Raw genomic sequence first — 22768 nt, 5'->3', positions numbered from 1 at the left:
AGGGACTAGGGTTTGGGGTTGTTTTTTTTTTTTAATATTTTATTTTTAAGCAATGTCTACACCCCACGTGGGGCTCGAACCCACAAACCCGAGATCGAGTCACATGCTCCACTGACTGAGCCAGCCAGGTGCCCCTTGCAGTGATTAGGGTTCTCAACAATTACAATGAGGATGAATTTGGGTTTGGGGCTGAGGGCTCAGGCAGGAATGGGGGATGATGGAACAGAGCATATACCAAAGAAAATTCTCCCTTCCTGTCAAAAGCCCCAAATGCTGCTAGGGAAGGGATTTTTCCTTCAACCACAGCACAGGGGCCTGAGGTATCTCCAAAGAGCAGCATTGTTGCATTTTGTGGCTTGTTTCTGCAATCAGCTGGGAAATAAAGTCTTCAAATTAACTTTTCCAGAAAAAAAAATGTATTTGAGGGAGGACAGATAAAATTGTATCAGATATAACTGTCGTGAGCCTAAGAAGATGGTGGCTTCCGCTTGGTAGAGGGTTCTTCCAGGAACACAAAGCCCTGGGCCCCAATAATGGCACAACCATGCCTTCCAGTGGGAGCACCCTCCCCATCGGGTGAAGAGTGTGTCTGAGGCGGAGGGGAAGAGAGAGGGAGAGAGAGGAGTGGCCATTGTCACTGACATTACTCCCTTTTTCCTGACCCCCAGAAAAAAAGCATTTCACAGAGACAAGCCTACAAGAAAATATAAATTTTTGAGAGAAACATCTGCGGGGGGTGGGGGGTGAGAAGCAGCCCAGGAGTCCCTGGCACTCTCCCCATGAGCCTTTGCACCCCCATGAGATGTCTTTCCAGCTTGATGCGTGGGTGGATGATTCCTTCCCCCACACTGTAGATCCCAGTGAGAGGCCCTTCAGCCACTGGCATTTCAGCTTCATTATTTCTGTTCTGGAGGATTTTTGTTTTGTTTTGTTTTGTTTTCAGAAAAGGGTACCACTTTTCACAGTGTCCTGGAAAGCAGATGCTGACAGAAAACTTGAGACAAAAGCAAAGAAGCAGAGTGCTAAACTTCATTGTCTCAGGTTTTTGTTTTTGTTTTTGTTTTTAAGATTTTCTTTATTTATTTGACAGAGAAGGAGAAAGAGAGCACAAGCAGGGGGAGCAGCAGGCAAAGGGAGAGAGAAGAGCAGGCTCCCCACGTAGCAGGGAACCTGATGAATGATTTGATCCCCTGGGCCCTGAGATCATGACCTGAGCTGAAGGTAGACGCTTAACTGACTGAGCCACCCAGGTGCCCCATTCTCTACCTTTTTGGTTCTTATGCTTCAGCTTCAGTTTGGGGAAATCATGTGGCCAGGCAATAAAATATCCATGCTCACAGAGGCCCCATTATCCAAACCACCAGGCAGGATGGTATTTAACCAAAGGACCTCAAGATGCTAAAAACCCTGGCCTCTGAATTCTCCATCTTGGTACTTTTAAAGGGCAAATATCAAGGTGACTCTGGGTGAGAAGATAAAAGCTCCATAATGCAGGAAGTGAAAACAGAGAGCCCTTTAGCGGTCAACCAGCACAAAGAGAGGGCCTGCCCTTGCTCAACCAAGGCCACTATACTAACTGAGCACCACCACCAACAACAACCAGAAAAAAAGAGTACCTTGTGGCTCTAGGGCTAGTTGTGTCCCATCAGAGTGGAAGGCCAGGTCCTGGTTCAGCACAGGACCTTAACAGAGGGTATTAAAGTTAGAGACTTGAGAGAGAGGAACTGGGCCTGGTCACTGCTCTATCAGCTAACCAGTCTCAGACAAACCACCAACGCTGTCTGGGCCTCCACTTTCTGGTGTGTTAACATCATATATAGTGGTTGTGAGGCCAGAAAGCAAGTTAGTAGAACATGTGGAAGAATTGGCTTGGCCCTGTTTTCAAGGATATATATGTAAATGAGACACAAGTCTCAAGATCTCAAGGATCTCAAGATCTCAAGATCCAGGATCTCAAGATGTTAGAGGCCAAGGTGCATTGGAGGCCGACATAACTCTGTTATTGTTGCTGTGGTTATAATCACCATGGCATTTTCCCAGTTTCCTGACCTATTACTTTAATTCTTTCAGCAACCCCTTGAGGAAGGTAAGGAAGGGCAAATAATAATTATTTCCATCTTACAGGGCAAAGAGGTGAAATGTGCTGCCAAGGGTTGCCTGGCTGGGTTGTGTTGCAAGGCTTTCTGCTCAAACCAATGCAACAGCCCAAATGTGAATTTCCACATCTTCAAACTGGGTGCTACAGCCTGGGGTCCTACAGTTGAATTGCAAGGAAAGGAGAGGGAGAAGAAGATGTGTAGACTGGGTGACCTACAAGACACATTGGGAGCTAATAGGTATGAAGGGTCTTTCTGGGGTGATGAAAATATTCTAAAATTAGAATACTGTGACGGTTTCATAACTCCATACTAAACATTGATTTGTATACTTTAGTTTTTATGTTTTTAAAGATTTATTCATTGGGACACCTGGATGGCTCAGCGTTTGCTCTCTGCTTTCCGCTCAGGGCGTGATCCTGGAGTTCAGGGATTGAGTCCCACATCGGGCTCCCTGAGGGGAGCCTGCTTCTCCCTCTGCCTGTGTCTCTGCCTCTCTCTGTGTGTGTCTCTCATGAATAAATAAATAAAATCTTTTTAAAAATTTATTTATTTAAGTAATCTCTATACCCACTGTGGAGCTCAAACCACGACCCCCCAAGATCGAGTTGCATGTTCTACAGATTGAGACAGCCAGGTGCCCAATCTGTATACTTTATTTTATTTTTTAAAAAGATATATTTATTCATGGCAGACACAGAGAGGCAGAGACACAGGCGGAGAGAGAAGCAGGCTCCACACAAGGAGCCCAATCTGGGACTTGGTCCTGGGACTCGATCCTGGAACTCTGGGATTATGCCCTGAGCCGAAGGCAGATGCTCAACGGCTGGGCCACCCAAGCTTCCCTTTTTTTTTTTTTTTTTTGTAAGATGATTTATTTATTTATTCATGAGAGACACAGAGAGAGGCAGAGACATAGGCAGAGGGAGAAGCAGGCTCACTCCGGGAGCGCAATGTAACACTCGATCCCAGGACCCCGGGATCACAACCTGAACCAAAGGCAGACATTCAACCACTGAGCCACCCAGGTGCCTCTCGGAGAGAGGGTCTTTTTTTTTTTTTTTTTTTAAAGATTTTATTTATTTATTCACGAGAGACACAGAGAGAGGCAGAGAGGCAGAGACACAGGCAGAGGGAGAAGCAGGCTCCATGCAGGGAGCCTGATGTGGGACTCGATCCCGGACTCCAGGACCACACCCTGGGCCGAAGGCAGGCACTAAACCACTGAGCCATCCAGGGATCCCCCAGAGAGAGGGTCTTTAAGCAGACTCTCTGCAGAGCAAGGAGCCCCATGTGGGGCTGGCTCTCAGGACCCTGGTGCCAAAACCAAGAGTCAGTCCCTCATATGACTAAACAACCCAGGCACCCCACTCCCTGCCCCCCTACCCCGCCATCTGTATACTTTAAATAGGTGAATTTTATAAAATGTAATTATATCTCAACAAAGCAGTTAAGAAAAAGACATATCCTTTTTTTTTTTTTTTACATGGGTAAGCCTCTTGTGACTAGGTGTGCATATTTGGTGCTAAAACTCTAAAGAGATTCAACGAAATGATTACTGTAAAAGTCAGATTCCTTTCAGGTAGAAGCAGGGTCCTGTGATTGAGATAAGGCACATGAAGGAGTTTCTGGCAGGGGGTGGGGGTGGGGGGGGCAGTTAGGAAACTTCTCTTTCTTGACTGGAAGGGTAGTTACTAAGGGTGTTTACTCTGTAATAATTCATTATATTCCAATATGTTGTATAGAGTTTTCTGTCTTATTATGTAATAAAATGGTTTTTAAAAACAGGGGAAATCAAATATGAAATGACATCCAATGCTGGCCAGACTGTCAGGTGGCCCCCATGACCTTCCACCTCCTGGTATTCCTGCTCTTGCATAATCCCTTCCCATCGAGCCTGGGCAAGATCTGTGGCTTGTTTCTAAACAATAGAATAAGGCAAAGGCAACAGGATGTATGTGATTATGTTAGTGTGATTACATTATATAAGATCTAATGTCCATTTGGCTAGAAGAACTCCTCTTCCTCATTGGCTTTGAGGATGTAAGTAGCTACAGTGCAGAGGCCTGTGGGGTAAGGAACTGAGGGTGGCCCATAGCCAATAGCCAGCAAGAAACTAAAGCCCTTAGTCTGACAACCCACAGGGAACTGAATGCGCTGAAGATCACATGAGTTTGGAAGGAGATCCTTCTCCAGTTGAGCTTCAGATGCCATCATGGCTCCATATCACCCCTTGACTGCACCTGGTGATGCTACGAAGCAGAGGCGTTGTCAAACTGTGCCCTGAAGCCTGGTGTACAGAAACTGAGATAATAACTGTGCATTGTTCGAAACCATTGCATTCATGGTAGTTATTATTATACAGCAATTATTACAATTATTACACAGCAATTGATAACCTGCCCCTGTGCTTGGGAGTCCCTAAACCTCTCTCAGATTCAGTGATTCGCTAGAAGAACTCAGAGAACTCAAAGAAGTGATTATAGTCTTGGTTACAATTTATTAACAGTGGAAGGATACAGATTAAAATCAGCAGTAGAAAAAGGCACATAGGAAACAGGCTAAGAGACCCCAAGTCTCCTTCCCCACAGAGTCACAAGGACAATGTTAATTCCCCATGCAACAGCATGTGACAATATACAAGGAGGACTATCAACCAGGGTGGCTTACCCAAGCCTTGGTGCCCTGGTGTCGGTCACATAGGCAGGCCTTTGTCTCCAGCCCCTCCAGAGGTCAAGCTGATACCTTCTGGCCCAAGGCCCTCAGGTAAACCAAAATACTCTTATCAGGCAGGATATGCCAAGCACTTAGAGGCTGCCTCCCAGGAGCCAGTCAGGGACCCATGCTCTCGGAATGTGCCGTTGAACATCCCAAGCCTGCAGTTAGCCCTTTACTGCACACCCGTTAACTCGAAGTAGGATTCTTGTCAAGTTGCCACTGGCTTGGAACCAGAGGGGGAGACCAGGACACCACCACCATGTTTTAACACCCAGGGAACCTTTACACATTTACTGGCCGTATAGTCAGAGAGTTTCCAGGATTTAAGCCATAGAGCCAGAAGGCGGGGTGCAGAGGAGAGGAGGCAGAGACTGGGCACTCATACAGCAGCGTCTCCTGGTCAGCCACTGAATAGAAGGCGAGTTTTCCCTCCTCCAGGTCCAGCCAGATGCCCACCACTTTAGGTCTGTCTGAGCCAAGGACCGTTTCCTGGACCATGTGCCATGCAGAGAGTTGGCTATTCCCCTTCCACTCTACACAGTAAGAGTCCTTGGTCCTTCCCAGGATCTGGGTACGCCTCATCCCCCAGGAAGCTACCCCAACTGCCCAGTGGCTGCAATGCTGAGTGTCCACTTCCCAGTACTGCTGCCCAGAAGAGAAGGCCTGGGAACATAAGACCTGGCAGGTCACAAACCTCTCATGATTCCAGAGATGGGTCTGTGGCCAGTGAGATACAGTCACCACCCGGCAATCCTCGGACACCTCCAAGCTACAGGAGTGGCTGCGAAGGTCAAAGGTTGGGCTGATGGCCCCTGAGGAAAAAAGTAAGGGCAGAAAGCATCTCTGTGTCTTTGGGTGTGATAAAGTTTTACTCACACTGGCATTAAAATTAGTTTATCAAATTGCAGTTTTCTGTACATATCCCCAGTGTTGTTCTAATAACAATACCCCTTTTTCTATCTTAATTTTTACTTCCCCATTAAGCCTCTTTCAGAAGCTGTATCTGAATCCCACCTAGCATAGCTTGGAATTTGAGAGTCTTCAATCTCTTTTGCTTTTGTGGGTTTTTTTTTTTTTTTAAGATTTTATGTATTTATTCATGAGAGACACACAGAGAGAGGCAGAGACAGGCAGAGGGAGAAGCAGGCTCCCTGCGGGGAGCCTGATGTGAAACTGGATCCCAGGACCCCAGGATTACAACCTGAGCTAAAAGCAGACAGATGCTCAACAGCTGAGCCACCCAGGTGCCTCTCCCTTTTGCCTTTGTAATCAGACGGCCTTGTGAGCCCAGGAACAGACTCAGCGGCAGAGGGTGGACGTGGCAGGCCAAACCCAGGTGTTAAGGAGACCACATACTTACACTGAGCAAACTGGAAGGCCCTCCTGGGGGCTAGGCAGCTGTGGTCAGGCAATGGGTGTGAAGAAGAAGATGGAGCTTCCTGGAGTTCCACTAAGGATTTCAAAAAATTGGGAGGAAGAAAAGAAAGTCTCATTAAAAAAAAAAAAAAAGGCAAATAGAAGGTATCCAAACATCATGATCAGGGCATATGGCTTGTCTGCTTCATCACATTTCTTTTTTTTTTTTTAAAGATTTATTTATTTATTCATTCAGAGAGAGTGAAGAGAGAGGCAGAGACACAGACAGAGGGAGAAGCGGGCTCCATGCAGGAAGCTCAATGTGGGACTCGATCCTGGATCTCCAGGATCACACCCCAGGCTGCAGACGGCACTAAACCGCTGCGCCACCGGGGCTGCCCTGCTTCATCACGTTTCTTTAGTGGATTTTTTTAGTGTCAGACTTGGATCAAGGCAGAACATCCAGCTCAGGTATGTTCAGCCCCATGTTCTCACCATGGACCTTTTTTTTTTACTGCCCGTTTCCCTGGTAACAGCTTCCCTCGAAGCTTCTTGCTGGTAGAGACCTTGTTCACCTTTATGTTCTAAGCACCAAGCGTAGTGCCAGCTACATAGGAAGTAAGTGTCAGATGCATATCTATCAAATAAATTACAGTTCCAGCAGGTCACAGCATTCTAACACCCAGAATACCCATGACCCCCTGTCTGTGATTTAAACTGTCACTCGCACAAGTAAATTCTGAATGGGAACTCAAGAAACTAATACAAGTGGTTAACTGAGACAGGGGCAATAGGAAAATTGGACAAGGGTGGGAAAGAGATTTTCATTGTATGCTGTTATATTGTTTTGATTTCTGAATTTAAAATTTTAAATTTAACCTCAAAATCTAAACATTTCTTTCTCCCTTTTTCTAGATTTTATTTTTTAGTAATCCCTAGGCCCAACATGGAGCTTGAACTCACAGCTCTAAGATCAAGAGTCATATGCTCCACCAACTGAGCCAGCCAGGAGCCCCTAAATATTGATTTCAAATATGTGTCAGTAAATAAGATCACTAAGGAACCCAATCTAAATTTAGGGGCACACAGGAGCCAAGAGGGCACTTATTTCTCAGATAATTTTTGCAGCAGCTAATAAAGTATGTTCTAACTTGTTTCCTTGAGAAATTTTTCCCAAGGGATCATGTTTCTCCACCTAAATAAAAAATAACTTTTTAAGCAGAGTAAGATCATTTAAACATAGAAAGAGTTATAAGAGACATGTCTCTAAAGTATAGAAAGCTGGCAGTGGAGCAGGAGGCAGAGCAGGAGTCCAGGCTAATGTCTAAGGGGCAGGTGTGAATTGTTCTTCAGTCATGACAAGGGTTATAATAGAGAACCTACAAAGTCAGGACAGAGAGGTTCTTTCCTGCATTGTTACTGTTTACTATTAGTATACTCACCAGGGATGACAGTTTAATAGAACTTATCAAGGATGATTTACAAAGTTGCATGCTTTGTTAACAAAGACATTTAATAATTAAACATAAAAAGCAGCCTATTTTTGAATCTCCAGGTAGATAACACAGGCAAGCAGCAAAATCAGGTCTAGATTCTGGATGTATAGGTCTCAGAAAATGAGTTTCTATCTTTTAAAGGCTTATGTTACATCACACCTCCAACTACATCCAAAACACATAGCTAGCCACAAAAACACCTCAGCCCACTCCTTCCTCATTTACAACACCACAGCTGGGCTCTGGGATCCTCATGCCCCCAAAACAAAGCCATGGAACACTTTGTCATTTCCCCCAACTTCCATAGTTAATCCTCTTTCCCAAAATAAAATCAATTCACCCTGCAGATGTTCTTCAAGGGCCCCTTTCCATGTGAAGTTTTCTTGTAATTTTTTCTGGATTTCTTCTAGGTCATGCAGAATGTCTTTCATTTTTCTCTCGGGTGTGTCAGAAGTCACTGGCTTTGAAGAAGCCAAGGCAAGGTCCGCCCCATCAGAAGAAGACTATTGATGAATCATTAAAAATAAATTAATTAATTGAAGTCTCCTAAGGTATGCATCAAGTTAGTATATTCTAATTCTGCCATCTATACTTTTCTACTTGCCTCCTCACAAATTTTTAAAAACATAATTAGGCCCTCAAACTACATGAAAGCAATATGGAAGAACACATAGTGCAGCCAAAAGTATTAAAGAGTGGTTATTTACGGGTGGTGGAGTTGTGGATGATGTTTGATTTCTTTAAACTGCTATGTATTTTCTAGTATTTTGTACAATAAATATGGATTTCTTTTATATATATATAAGCTATTTTTTTAAGATTTTATTTATTTATTCACAAGAGACAAAGAGAAAGAGGCAGAGACACAGGCAAAGGGAGTACTTTCTTTGGCTTACTTCTAATTTGTAGAACAACCTTCCACCATAGGTTGGTTATTCCCTTTTACCAAAGAAGTTGCAACTCATGGTGAACTCAGTCACCACAGTAAATTTTTTTGTCCTGCAATTGCCTACCACTTGAGCACTTTTCTTTTTCTGAGCACTTTTTTAGACCAGAGCTTTTTTTCATCCTCACATCAAACCAATGCAATGATCAAGTGTGAAAGTCAGATTCTCAGGCTTTCCTCCCCCTCAACACCTTGCAGCCCTGAAGACCCTGTCTCCACTCATTCAGTGAGTGTTTGCTGAGCACCTGCTGTACAGCAAGCATCTTGCTAGGCCTGGGGCTACAAGAATGAACAAAAGAACAAAGGCCATCAAAGTCTCTACCATAATGAAGCTTCAAGTCCAGGGCAAGGGAAGAAGGAGAATGGATATGAATAAATTATGGCACCCATCATTGTCAAGTTGCAACTTATGGTAACTGCTACATGAAATTGTAAGGGCCTCTAATCTAACAGGGGCACTTGTTTGAGGAAATCAGTGAAGGTTTCTCCAGGAAAGTGAAGATCTAGCTGTGGTCTGAAGGATGAGCAGACGTTACCTAGGTGACAGGGTGAAAGAACATTCCATGGAGTGCATCCTGTGGTGGGAAGAAGTGTGACACCCTGCAGGAACCAAAAGTGGCCAGAGTGGCTGCAGCATAAAGACCTGGGGAGAGGCGGAAGAGGGGGGCCGGGTGGCAGGCCACAAGAGGGGCAGACAGGAAATGCGTTCTGGAGGGCCCTGTTCATTCTGTGAGGACTGCCAAGATTGAGGTATTAATTCCACAAAAGTAGATGTCACTGGAGATGTTTTAAATCAGATTTGTGTCTGACAGGGTCACTCTGAGGAGAGCAGACCAGTGGGAATAGAGTGGAGTAATTCATTCTTGCAGTAATCTAGGCAAGAAATGATCAGAGGCTTGGATCAGAGTTGTCTCCAAGGAGCTCAAGAGTACTAAATAGCGGGAGTCCCTGGCTCAGCGGTTTAGCACCTGGCTTCAGCCCAGGGTGTGATCCTAGAGTCCCAGGATCGAGTCCCACATCAAGCTCCCTGCATAGAGCCTGCTTCTCCCTCTGCCTGTGTCTCTGCCTCTGTGTGTGTGTCTCATGAATAAATAAAAAAAATATTTTTTAAAAAAAGAGTAGTAAATAGGTTCCAGGGATGTTTAGGCCAGCAAGGGAGGGAGTGACATGATTCCCAGGTTTATGCACTTAGGAAAACAGAGCCAGTCATTGAGATGGGGACTCCCAAAGGAGAAACAGTTTGGGACATTTTAAGTGGGATGTCCAAGAAGACATCCAAGAGGAAAAGGTGAGAAGGAAGACATCAGACCATAGCTAAGAGAAGGGTCCAGGATGGAGTTATGTTTGTGCACAGAGTGGTCATTAAAGCCATGGTGTGGGGAAGACCACGCAGTGGGGAAGATAGGGATGTACCCTCAGCCTTGAGGAATTTGGGCACTTTGCTGCTGAGGAGGGAAAAAGAGAGTGAGCCCACAAGACAGACAAAGAAGGAGCAGCTACAGAGAAATGGGAAGTTCAGAAGACCCCTGTCCCAGAAGGTAAGGGAAAAGAAAGCTTCAAGAATGAAGTGTGGTCAAAGGGTGCTGAGAGGTCAATGAAGATGAGGACTAGACTGTCTGCACGATTTGCATAGAGGTTCCTGGGTATCTCAGAGCTGGTTAGGTGTAGAGATAAGGATGGAACCTAGCCCACCTGAAGCTCCCCTACCTCACCTCAAGTATTCTGCACTTCCAGTCATCCATGTGTGACAGTAAGAAAGTGGTAAAAGGGGATCCCTGGGTGGCGCAGCGGTTTAGCGCCTGCCTTTGGCCCAGGGCACAATCCTGGAGACCCGGGAATGAATCCCACGTCGGGCTCCCAGTGCATGGAGCCTGCTTCTCCCTCTGCCTATGTCTCTGCCTCTCTCTCTCTCTGTGTGTGACTATCATAAATTTTTAAAAAATTAAAAAAAAAAAAAAGAAAGTGGTAAAAGATGAAGACCTTGCATCTTTCACGTACTTCTGTGGCTCTAGCTGGAAACTGTCCCTAGTCCTACTCCCAGCACATGCTTTCCCCTCCCCGCTGAGCCTACCATGCCCATGCTCAGGGTGCTCCTTTCATTTTCTGGTCCAGATTCGGGGAGGTGTTTCTGACTCTGAAGATTCCTGACAATTCCTACAAGCTGTTCCACCAACTCTGTCAGCTCACGTCCAACTTCTTTGATGCTCTTCTGGGCTGCTGCCTTTAAAAGAACAAAAGAACAAAGTGGTGGTGGTGGGGAGCACCTGGGTGGCTCAGTCAGTTAAGCATCTGCCTTCGGCTCAGGTCATGATCCCAGGGTCCTGGGATGAAGCCCCACATCAGGCTTCTTGCTTGGTGGGGAGTCTGCTTCTCCCTCTGCCTCTGCTGCTCCCCCTGCTTGTGCTCATTTTCTCTTTCTGTCAAATAAATAAATGGAATCTTTAAAAAAATAAAATAAAATAACAAAGTGGAACACAAAGCTGGACCCAGGACCCAGCAGCTCTAGACAGAGGGAGCTGTAAATACTGCATAAAGGAAGCAGGCAACAGAGTGACAAAAATGTCCAGAGGACAAGGAGGCAGACAGCCCATATACCTTGGCATGCCTACTGATCATCCTATAGCCATAACAGGGAAACAGAGCCCATCCACAGGCAGGGGGCAGAGATGAGAGGGGAGGCTAAAGGAAAGTGAACAGAGGAGGTCAGAGAGATGCTGAGAGCCCGGCAGGGTGCATGCAGCTGGCATGGTGAATGGGACTGTGGAGGCCATTCAATTGGAGGGGTTGAAGGTCCACACTCACCAGGGTCATCTTGTGTCTTCACCATTCCTTTCAAAGTGAAAATGACCCTCCCTCTTTCTCCTCTTCAACAATGCAGAGACTCTACCTGTTTACTGTGCAGGGATCTTAGCGACTTTTTTTTTTTTTTAAAGATTTTATTTATTTAGTTGAGAGAGAGAGAAAATGAGAGAGAGAGTGCAAGCAGGGGGAGAGGCAAATGGAGAGAGAGAGAATCTCAAGCAGACTCCGCATTGAATGCAGAGCTCAACATGGGGCTTGATCTCAAGACCCTGAGATCATGACCTAAGCTGAAATCAAGAGTTCAATGTTTACTCAACTGAGACATCCAGGTGCCCCAATCTTGGAAACTTTAAAGTGATGCACAGATGCCAGCTCCTTTCATTTGATTATTGACATCCTACATATTTATTTATTTATTTATTTATTTATTTATTTATTTATTTTTATTTATCCATGAGAGACACAGAGAGAAAGAGGTAGAGACACAGGCAAAGGAAGAAGCAGGCTCCATGCATGGAGCTTGATGTAGGACTCAATCCCGGGTCTCCAGGATCATGCCCGGGGCCAAAGGCAGTGTTAAACCGCTGAGCCACCCAGGCTGCCCAAATAAGTAAAATCTTAAAAAAAAAAAAAAAAATAGCATAATCACACACACACACACAAAAGAAAAAAGAAAAAAAAGGAAGCAACCATTCCCATCAGAAGGTGAATGGATAGATTGTGGTACATCTATGTAATAGAATATTATTCAGGAATAAAAAGAAATGAGCTATCAAGCCACATACCATCATTTTGCTTAGTGAAAGAAGCCAATCTGGAAAGGATATAAATTGTATGGTTCTAATTATATGACATCCTGGGAAAAAGAAACAGTAAAAAGATTAGGAAGTGCCAGGGTTTGGGATCAAGGTACAAAGAGGTGGAGTATAGGGGATTTTCAGAACAGTAAAACTGTATGACACCATAACTGCAGTTACATATTATCATGCATTTGTCAAAACCAATAGAACTGTACAACACAGAGTGAACCCTAATATCAACTGTGGATTTTAGTTTCAATTGGCAAAATCATGCCTTGGATAAACCTCATTGGCTACAATACTGCCACTGCATCAAGCTCAACTGTGGATTTTAGTAAATAATGTATTAATATTGATTCATCAATTGCAACAAATGTACCACACTAATGCAAGATGTTAATAATAGGGCAAACTATTATTAGGGACATATGGGGACTTGCCACAATATCTGCTCAGTTTTCTGTAAACATAGAACTGCTTCAAAAAATAAACGCTATTAATTAATTCAAAAAAGAGGATATAACCTAGTTATACAATGTGGCCTCAATTCTGTTAAAAAATATTGCAGAGGCACCTGGTTGGCTCAGTTGGTTAAGCATCCAACTCATTATTTCAGCTCAGGTCATGATTTTATGGATCCTGAGATTGAGCCCCACCTCATTCTCTGTGCTCAGTGGGGAATCAGCTTGAGATTCTCCCTCTCCCTCATCTTCAGCCCCTCCCCTCCTCAAATAAATAAATAAATCTTTAAAAATATATATTACAGAGAACAGGGGTACCTGGCTGGCTCGGTCAGTAGACTGTATGACTCTTGATCTTGGAGTGAGTCTGAGTCCCACATCCACATTGGGTATAAAGATTAATTGAGAATAAAATCTTAAATATATATGTATAAATATATATCTTACATAAATATATATTTATATATATGTATATCTGAGAACAGCAAAAGGGTGGAGTAGGCAACTCCAAGATCTCATGTTCCCTTCACAGAACCAGCAGAAACTGACAGAAACAATTGTGTCAGAACTCTGTAAAAGACTCAGAGGGAAATTTATAACTGGAAAGACCTGCATTAAAAAGAAAAAAGATCTCAAATCAATCACTAAATTTTTTAAGATTTTATTTAATTATTCATGAGAGACACAGAGAGAGAGAGAGGCAGAGACACAGGCAGAGGGAGAAGCAGCTCCCTTCAGGGAGCCCGATGCAGGACTCGATCCCAGGATCCCAGGAACACGACCTGAGCTGAAGGCAGACACTCAATTCCTGAGCCACCCAGGCGTCCCTCTACCAAATACTTAAAGAGTTAACATCAATAGTTCCCAAACTCTTCCAAAATATTGAAGATGGTGAAACACTTCCTAACTCCTCAGTAAGACCAGCATTACCCTAATGCCAAAGCTAGATAAACACATCACAAGAAAATTACAGACCATTATCTATTATGAACATCGATGTAGAAATTCTTAACAAAAACTAGCAAACTAAATCCAACAGAATATTAAGAGGATAATACACCACAACCAAGCAGAATTTATCCTAGAAATGTGAGGTGGTTCAACTTAAGAAAAACAACCAATATAATACATCACATTAATAGAATGAAGGAAACACACACACACACGATATACAATCATCTCAATCGATGCAGAAAAAGCATTTGACAAAATCTAACACCCTTTCATGATCAAAAAATATATATATACTGAGAAAACCAAGAATAGAAAAGAATTTCCTCAACATGATAAAGGAAATTTACGAAAAACCCACAACTAACATCATACTCCATGGTAGAAGACTAAAAGCTTCTAGTCAGGAACAAAACAAGCATGCCTGGTTTCAACTCTGCTACCAAACATTGTACAGGAAATTTAGGCAGAGCAATTAGACAAGAAATAAAAAGCATCCCAATTGGAAAAGAAGTACGATGATCTGTACTCACATAGGATATGACCATATAAATATTATCCTAAAGAATCCACAAGAGAGGATGGCCTGGGTGGCTCAGGTCATGATATCAGGGTCCTGGGATGGAGCCCCATGTTGGGCTCTCTGCTCAGCAAGGAGCCTACTTCTCCCTCTCCCTCTGCCTGCCACTCTGCCTACTTTTGCTCTCTTTCTGTCAAATACATTTTTAAAACTCTCTTAAAAAAAAAAAAAAGAATCCACAAGAAAGCTAGTAAATGAATTCAGCAAAATCACAGGGCACAAGATCATCTCCCAAAAAGAAGTGTGTTTTTATACACCTGCAGGGAATGATCCAAAAATGAAATTAAGGAAGCAATTCCATTTATAGTAGCATCTAAAGGAATAAAATACCTAGGAATAAATTTAACTAAGGAAATGAAAGGACTTATATTTTTGGAACCTACAGAACATCACTGAAAGATAGTTAAAAAGACCTAAATAAATGGAATAAATAAATGGAAATAATAAATAATAAATAAATGGAAAGACATTTCACATTTCTGGGAAGAAGACATAATATATTTTTTAAAGATTTTATTTATTTTTTCATGACAGAGAGAAAGAGAGAGAGACTGGCAGAGGGAGAAGCAGGCTCCATGCAGGGAGCCCGATGTGGGACTTGATCTGGGTTCTCCAGTATCAGGCCCTGGGCTGAAGGCAGCGCTAAACCGCTAGGTAACCAGGGCTGCCCCAAGAAGACATAATATTGTTTTGTTTTGTTTTGTTTTTTTAAGATTTTATTTATTCATGATAGACAGACAGACAGAGAGAGAGGCAGAGGGAGAAGCAGGCTCCATGCAGGGAGCCCGACGTGGGACTTGATCTAAGGCCAACTGATTTTTTTAAAAGATTTTATTTATTAATGAGAGACACAGAAAGATAGGCAGGCTCCCCATGGGGAGCACAGTATGGGACTAGATCCCAGGATCCTGGGATCAAGACCCGAGCTGAAGGCAGATGCTCAACCACTGAGCCACACAGGCGCCCCAAGAGTAACACTTGTACAGATGGTTTCAGGTGAAGGTACCCCCTAACTGATTTTTTTATAAGGTGCTAACTCCACTCAATGGAGAAAAATAGTCTCTTCGACAGATAGTGCTGGGACAGCTAGATTTCCACATGTAAAAGAATAAAGTTGGACCCCTACCTCATGCACATAGAAACATTAACTCAAAATAGATCAGCAACCTAAATATATGACCTATTACCATAAAAATCTTAGGAGAAAATATGAGGGTAAATCTTCATGAACTCAGAATTCAGCAATGCATTTAGATATGACATGAGAAGAAGAAATAGATAAAACTTTTGTGTATCAAAGGACACCATCAAGAAAGTAAAATGACAACCCATAAGATGGGGGGGATATATTTGAAAGTGGTATTATCTGATAAGGGCTTAATATCCACAATTTATAAAGATTTCCTAAAACTCAACAAAAACAAAGAACCTAACTTTTAGGGACGCCTGGGTGGCTCAGCGATTGAGCGTCTGCCTTCAGCTCTGGGCATGATCCTGGGATCTGGGATCTGGGATTGAGTCCCACATCGGGCTCCTTGCAGGGAGCCTGCTTCTCTCTCTTCCTATGTCTCTGCCTCCGTGTCTCTCATAAATAAACAAATTAAATCTCTAAAAAAAAAAGAACCTAACTTTTAAAACAATCAAAGGACCTGAATAAGCATTTCTCCAATGAAGATATATACATGAGCAATAAGCACAAGAAAAGAGGGGTGCCTGGGTGGCTCAGTCCCTTAAGAGTCTGCCTTTGGCTCAGGTCATGATCCCAGAGTCCTGGGATAGAGCCCCATATTGAGGCTCACTGATCAGCGGGGAGCCTGCTTCTCCCTCTGCCCCCTGCTAGTGCTCTCTCTTACTATCTCTCTCTCTTTCAAATAAATAAATAAATAAACAAAATCTTAAAAAAACACATACACATGAGAAGATGTTCAGTCACCATCATCAATCGTCAGGGAAATGCAGATCAAACCCACAGTGAGAAAACACTTCAATCCTAAATGGGAAAGCTATACTAAAAACAAAGTGGTGAGAAGGTGGAATGAAAATAAAACGAGAGAATAACAAGTACTGACAAGTATATGGAAAATTCGAAAAAAAAAAAAGAAAAAAGAAAATTCGGCAACTCCTCCTTTGCTGGTGGAATGTAAAATGTTGTAGCTGCTGCAGAATTTACCGAAAAGAACTGAAAATAAGGACTTGGTTATTTGCACAACAATATTCACTGCATCATTACTCACAGTAACCAGCAGGTGGAAACAATCCAAACTTCCATTAGTGTATGAACAGATATTTGGTACATACATACAATGGAACATTACTCAGCCACAAAAAGGAATAAAATTCAGGTGCATGCTACAACATGAATGAACTCTGAAAACATGGTAGGTGGAAGAAGCCAGACACAAAGAGACAAATATTACACGACTCCACTGAGATGAAATACCTAGAGTAGGCAAGTCATGAAGACAGAACACAGATTAGAGGTTAAAAGAGGCTGCAGATAGGATCCCTGGGTGGCTCAGCGGTTTAGCGCCTGCCTTTGGCCCAGGGCGTGATCCTGGACCCCGGGATTGGGTCCCACGTCGGGCTTCCTGCATGGAGCCTCCTTCTCCTTCTGTCTCTCATAAATAAATAAAAATCTTTAAAAAAAAAGGGGGGGGGGTGCTGCAGAGCGTTGGAATGAGAAGTTATTGCTTAAAGGGTGCAGAGTTGTTGTGGTGATGACCTTTTGGAAACAAACTAGTGATAGCTGCACATCACTGTGAATATAACTCATGCCACTAAATTATACACTTAAAAAAGTATGGAGGGACACCTAGGCGGCTTAATGGTTGAGCCTCTGCCTTCAGCTCAGGTCCTGATCCCGGGGTCCAGGGATCGAGTCCCACGTCAGGCTCCCTGCACGGAGCCTGCTTCTCCCTCTGCCTGTGTCTCTGCCTCTCTCTGTGTGTGTCTCATGGATAAATAAATAGAATCTTTAAAAGAAAAAAAAAAAAAAGGTTGGTATGACTCTATGCTATATGTTACCCCAATAGAAGAATGTTAAAAGAGCCCACAGTCTGCAGACAGACTGGCCAAGAGTGGAAATGTGCCAAGGAGTAGATAGAGCACCCAGTCTGATTGGAAGTCGGGGACTGGGTTTTCCCCCGCGTGCTCACACTCATCCCCACTTCCCCAGGAGCGGGAGTGCTCGGAGCGAGAGCAGATCGCCAGGCAGGCAGGCGGCGGGGCGAAGGGCGCAAGCGCGGAGGCAGGGCACCCGGGAAGCGCGGTCGGCGGCGGGGGGCGCGGGGCGCGGGGCGGGGCGCGGGGCGGCGGGGGGCGCAGGTGCCCGCGGCGCCGGCCGGGCCCTCGCCTACCTCGCGCAGCGCGCGGCTGTACTTGTCCACCAGCTCCTGCAGCATCGTGTTCTTGCGCAGCTGCCGCGGCTCCGCGGCGCTCGCGCGGCAGGTGGGGCAGGAGCGCGGGGGCCCAGCGCAGCCGGCGGCCCACAGGCCCTTGAGGCAGTCGCGGCAGAAGCTGTGGCCGCAGGGCAGCGTGGCGGGCCAGGCGAGCAGCCCGTGACAGATGATGCAGCCCAGGTCGTCCTCGGCCAGCCACACGGGGACGGCCGGGCCGGGGTCCGGGCCCGCCATGGTGACGGGGCGCCCCACGGGACGCCTGGGCGCGGACGGCGCCTCCAGCTCCTCCCTCGGCCTTCCTCTCCCCGCCTCGGCCCAGCCTTTCTTCCTGTCTCCGGTGTCGGGGAGAGCGGCCTTTGCGCTTCCCCTCCCCGCACGCCGCGCCCCAGGGCGGAGCGGGCCGCAGTCACAGCTGCGCGGGATCTCAGCTCGCCCCAGCGCCGGGAGCACCCCGATGTCCCAAGGACCCGCGAGCCGGATGCCCTCCCTCTGCACACAGACCCCGGCCCATTAAAACGCGGTCCCGACAGCCCTCGAGAAGAAAGAGACGGTCCGGTTCCAGAACTTTTCTACGAGACTGCGCCCACTAGCTGTCATCCATCCCCTCCAACAAGTAGTAAAAGATTAAAGAAAACCCGGCGCAGGGCACTTGGGGGGCTCAGTGGTTGAGCCTCAGCCAGAGGGTGAGGTCCTCATCCCAGGGTCCAGCGATCCAGTCCTCATCAGGCTCCCCGGGGGTAGCCTGCTTCCCCCTGTGCCTGTGTCTCGGCCTCTCTCTGTGTCTCTCATGAATAAATAAATAAAATCTTAAAAAAAAAAAAATTCCCAGTGCACATAGCTCTTTTAAAAGAATGATGCTGGGGCTTCACTCCCAAAGAGTCTGATTTCATCCTCCGGGGTGGATCCCCGCACGGATATTCTTAAAAGCCTCCTCGAGATGATTCTAATATGCGGCCAAAGTTGAAGGACCCCTAGACGTTTCAAACCGACACTACAAAGCAGAACTATGCCACTGTCTCCGTACTGCTCTCTGCTGGCTGAAAGCACATTACCCAACAGGCAACCGGACAAAAACACTAGGTCTGTTTTCTTGAGGTAGCAAGCCTGGCCTTGGTTGGGCTCGCTCGCTTCCTCCTCTCTCCTTATTCCAGTCCCAGACTCATCACAGCAGGAAAATGTTGGGGCTGGAAGGCCCCAAAGACGCAAAGGAACTTTCAGGTTTACACAGCATCCATTGAGTGGCAGAGACCAGAACCCCCATCTCTCTGATGTGTTGAAATGAACTAACAATATCTCATATTTTATTTCATCCCATCTTGCCTTGCCCCAAAGTAAGTACCAGATAATACAAATTTATGGCTATTTCCAATACTGGAAATGACAAGTAGTAGTCAATAGAACTACCTATTAGGCTACTCAGTGAAGTTTCCAGCTCTCTTCAGCACCTGGTAGGATTGGCACTTCTCTGACCCACTTGAAACATGCAGAATACTTGTCACCTTTCCACCAGCTTAAAAAAGCTAGTAAGTCATTGTATCCCTTTCTGCCAAATGCCCTGACTGTGGAGATGAAGCCATCATCTGGTGGCCTGGTGTCTGAGTGGTGAAGATGAGCAGACCCCCTGGGGACCCACACTGGAACCTGTAGTAAAAGAGAAAAATAAACTTAAGACATGTTAAGCTTATGGAGACTTAGTGGGTGCTTGTGGCTACAGCATAATTTAGCCTATCCTGATTGATATGTTACCTGGATTTTGTTCCGAAGTCTCTTCATTGGTGGTAAACCCTATTTCTTCACACCTCTCTTTTCTTGAAATATAGACACAATACTAAAGACACATGCTCAAACTTTCCATCTTGAAAAATAAAATCTCCTTTGATAGAAGCATCCCTCTAGCCACCTCTCCTTCCCTTCTCTATTAGACACCCAAGTTTCTTGAAGGAGTGGATTAACCAGTGGTCTGCAAACTTTTTCTTGGACAATTCCTGAAAGTTTCATGCAAAAACATGCAGTGGTTACCAGAAAGAGGGTAGGGGTGGAAGTAGCCCTAGCTGTAAAAATACATTAACAAGTTCTTCATTTACATTGGAAAATTTCTCTTTGTTTCATCTTTTTGAATTTGTATTGCCATTCCATTTTCTCCAGAGAACTATATTCTTCCATTTCTATTTTTTGGAATAGTTTGAGAAGAAGAGATGTTCACTCTTCTTTAACTATTTGGTAAAATTCACCTGTGAAGTCATTTGATCCTAGTGATATAGGATAGATATTGGGGTTCAGAGCCAACAGCCAAGAAAGAATTCTTAAAACGCCTTCAGTGCAAAAAAGTGTTTTTATTTTTTAAAGATTTTTATTTATTTATTCATGAGATACATAGAGAGAGGATCACAACTTGAGCCAAAGGCAGATGTCCAACCACTGAGCCAGGATCACAACCTGAGCCAAAGGCAGATGTCCAACCACTGAGCCAGCCAGGGGCCCAAAAAAGTGTTTTTATTAAAGCACAGGGACAGGACCTGTGGGCAGAAAGAGCTGCACTGGGGTCATGAGGAGTGGCCCATTATATACCTCCAAGTTGGGAGGGGGTTAGGGAGAGCATAAGTCTCCAAAGAATTTTGGAAGCAAAGGTTTCCAGGACTTTGAGGGGGCTAGCTATTGTTAGGAAAAGATCATTTATTACTGTCTGATGGGACGCCTGGGTGGCTCAGCAGTTAAACATCTGCCTTCGGCTCAGGGCGTGATCCCAGAATCCGGATCGAGCCCGAATTGGGCTCCTTGCAGGAAGCCTGCTTCTCCCTCTGCCTGTGACTCTACCTCTCTCTCTCTGTCTCTCATGAATGAATGAATGAATGAATGAATGAATAAATAAATAAATAAATAAATAAATAAATAAAATCTTTATTGCTGTCTAATAAAACCTTAGTCATGAGACCCTCCAGATGTATATTGGCGGATCATATGCTTGGAGGATGATTGCCAACACATATCTTGGGAGGATAAAGATAAAGGAAGTTTCCAAAGTAATTATTTATTTTTTTAAAAGATTTATTTATTTTAGACAGAGGGTGAGCATGAGCAGGAGGGGCAGAGGGAAAGGGAGAGAGAATCTCAGCAGACTCCATGCTGAGCACGGAGTGTGACTTGGCGCTCAATCCCAAAACTGTGAGATCACAACCTGAGCTAAACCCAAGAATTGGACGCTTAATTGACTACATCACTCAGATGCCCCTCAAAGGAATTTTTACATGTTAAAGTAGACTTACAGGATTCTGGAGTTGGGCTAAGATTGCCTTTTGCCCTTAGCAAAGCTCTAACATCGAGGCAGCTGAGTTCCTATAGGACTGTCATTCTGCCTGTTTCAAGGACTTGTCAATGGCCTATAAGTAGTAAAGACGTTTGATTTTTCTTTTGTCTTTGCTTCCCACATCACTGGAGTTTCATTTGTTGGGAGGGTTTTTTTTTTTTTTTTTTTTGTACTGATTCAGTTTCTTTGCTGGTTATGTCTGCTCAAATTTTCTATTTCTTCCTGTTTCAGTTTTGGTAGTTTATATGTTTCTAGGAATTTATCCATTTCTTCTTAGTTGTCCAATTCCACAGAACGATATTCTAAAGCAATCTATTTTATGCATGAAAGTCTTTTATCACTTTGTAATCACTTTTATCAACTTGTAATAATTCTCTGCAATAGAAATATGCATATTTATTGAAATTTTAAGTCTGTTTTACTTCCTATAACAAAAAGGCTCATTAAATTTTTCTTCTGGGGGATCCCCAGGTGGTTCAGCGGTTTAGTGCCTGCCTTTGGCCTGGGGCATGATCCTGGAGTCCTGAGATGGAGTCCCACATCAGGCTCCCTGCATGGAGCCTCCTTCTCCCTCTGCCTGTGTCTCTGCCTCTCGCTCTCTCCGTGTCTCTCATGAATAAATAAATTAAATCTTTAAAAAAAAAATAAATTTTTATGCTAGATTGACTTATCATTAAAATTATAGGGATGCCTGGGTGGCTCAGCAGTTAAGCCTCTGCCTTCGGCTCAGGGCATGATCCTGGAGTCCTGGGATCAAGTCCCACATCAGGCTCCCTGCATAGAGCCTGCTTCTCCCTCTGCTTATGTCTCTGCCTCTCTATGTCTCTGTGTCTCTCATGAATAAATAAATAAAATCAGAAAAAAAATTAATAAAAAAAGTTATTATTAGCAGTCAGGACACCTGGATGGCTCAGTCAGTTAAACATCTGACTCTTGATTTCTGCTCTGGTCATGATCTCGAGGTCCTGAGATTGAGCTCAGAGTCAGGCTCCACACTCAGTGTGGAGTCTGCTGGGGATTCTCTCTCCCTCTCCCTTACCCCTCCCTGCTCATACTCTTCTGTCTCTAACAAATATTTTTAAAAAATTATTATTAGCAGTCAATCAAAACAAATATAAATTTATATAAATAGGTATTAAATAAAAAATCAAAATTTTATTGGAATTACAGCTCTTAGTGAGATGGATGGGCTGGTTTCTTTTTAAAAATGCATTTATTGGGACGCCTGGGTGGCTCAGCGGTTTAGCGACTGCCTTTGGCCCAGGGCGTGGTCCTGGAGTCCCAGGATAGAATCCCACATGGGGCTCCCTGTATGGAGCCTGCTTCTCCCTCTGCCTGTCTCTGCCTCTCTCTCTGTGTCTCTCATGAATAAATAAATAAAATCCTTTTTAAAAAATTTTTTTTAATTTAAAAAACGCATTTATCTGTGGATGAATATTACTTTTTTTCTCCAGCTTTACTGAGTTATCTCAAATGACACATAGCATTGTCTCTAAGTTTAAGATGAACAATAAGATGATTTATTTAATGCACATATATATTGCAAAATGATTACCATAATAAGGTTAGTGAATGCCTCCATCATCTCACCTTTTTTTGAGGCTGATGAGAACATTTAAGATCTACTCTCTTAGCAACTTTAAAATATACAAAATAGTAAACAATAGTCACCATGCTGTATGATAGATTCCCAGAATTTCTTCATCCCAAAAATGGCAATTTGTATTTTTTGCCCTACATCTTCCCATTTCCTCCCACTTCCCAGTCCCTGGCAACCACTATTCTACTCTGTTTCTGAGTTCAGCTTTTATAGATTCTACATGTGAGATCATACAATGTCTTTCTCTGATTTATTTCATT

General features: G+C 44.2%; 2 protein-coding genes and 1 pseudogene across 2 annotated transcripts in view; all 3 read right to left on the bottom strand.

Moving 5' to 3' along the window:
* Positions 1-4576: 4576 nt before the first annotated feature.
* RNF135 (ring finger protein 135) lies at positions 4577-18362 on the bottom strand. The gene is made up of 5 exons (XM_077852118.1): positions 17563-18362; positions 10684-10833; positions 8007-8169; positions 6175-6264; positions 4577-5626 (listed from the first exon to the last, which is right to left on the bottom strand). Exons 1-5 carry the CDS (start codon positions 17836-17838, stop codon positions 5097-5099), a joined length of 1209 nt encoding a protein of 402 aa, XP_077708244.1. The 5' UTR covers positions 17839-18362; the 3' UTR covers positions 4577-5096.
* LOC144287260 (U4 spliceosomal RNA) lies at positions 12404-12533 on the bottom strand (annotated as a pseudogene).
* Positions 18363-19008: 646 nt separating the features above from the next.
* The window catches only part of ADAP2 (ArfGAP with dual PH domains 2), a 35284-nt gene continuing 31524 nt past the window's right edge, over positions 19009-22768 (bottom strand). The window contains exon 11 of the mRNA XM_077852121.1: positions 19009-19245. Coding sequence (XP_077708247.1) covers positions 19181-19245 — 65 coding nt within the window. The 3' untranslated portion in view covers positions 19009-19180. The remainder of the gene's footprint in view (positions 19246-22768) is intronic.

This window comes from Canis aureus, chromosome 16 (assembly GCF_053574225.1).
Source record: "Canis aureus isolate CA01 chromosome 16, VMU_Caureus_v.1.0, whole genome shotgun sequence".
NCBI classification, from domain to species: domain Eukaryota; kingdom Metazoa; phylum Chordata; class Mammalia; order Carnivora; family Canidae; genus Canis; species Canis aureus.
Note: the sequence above shows the minus strand (reverse complement) of the source record. Positions and strands in the feature narration are given on the sequence as shown.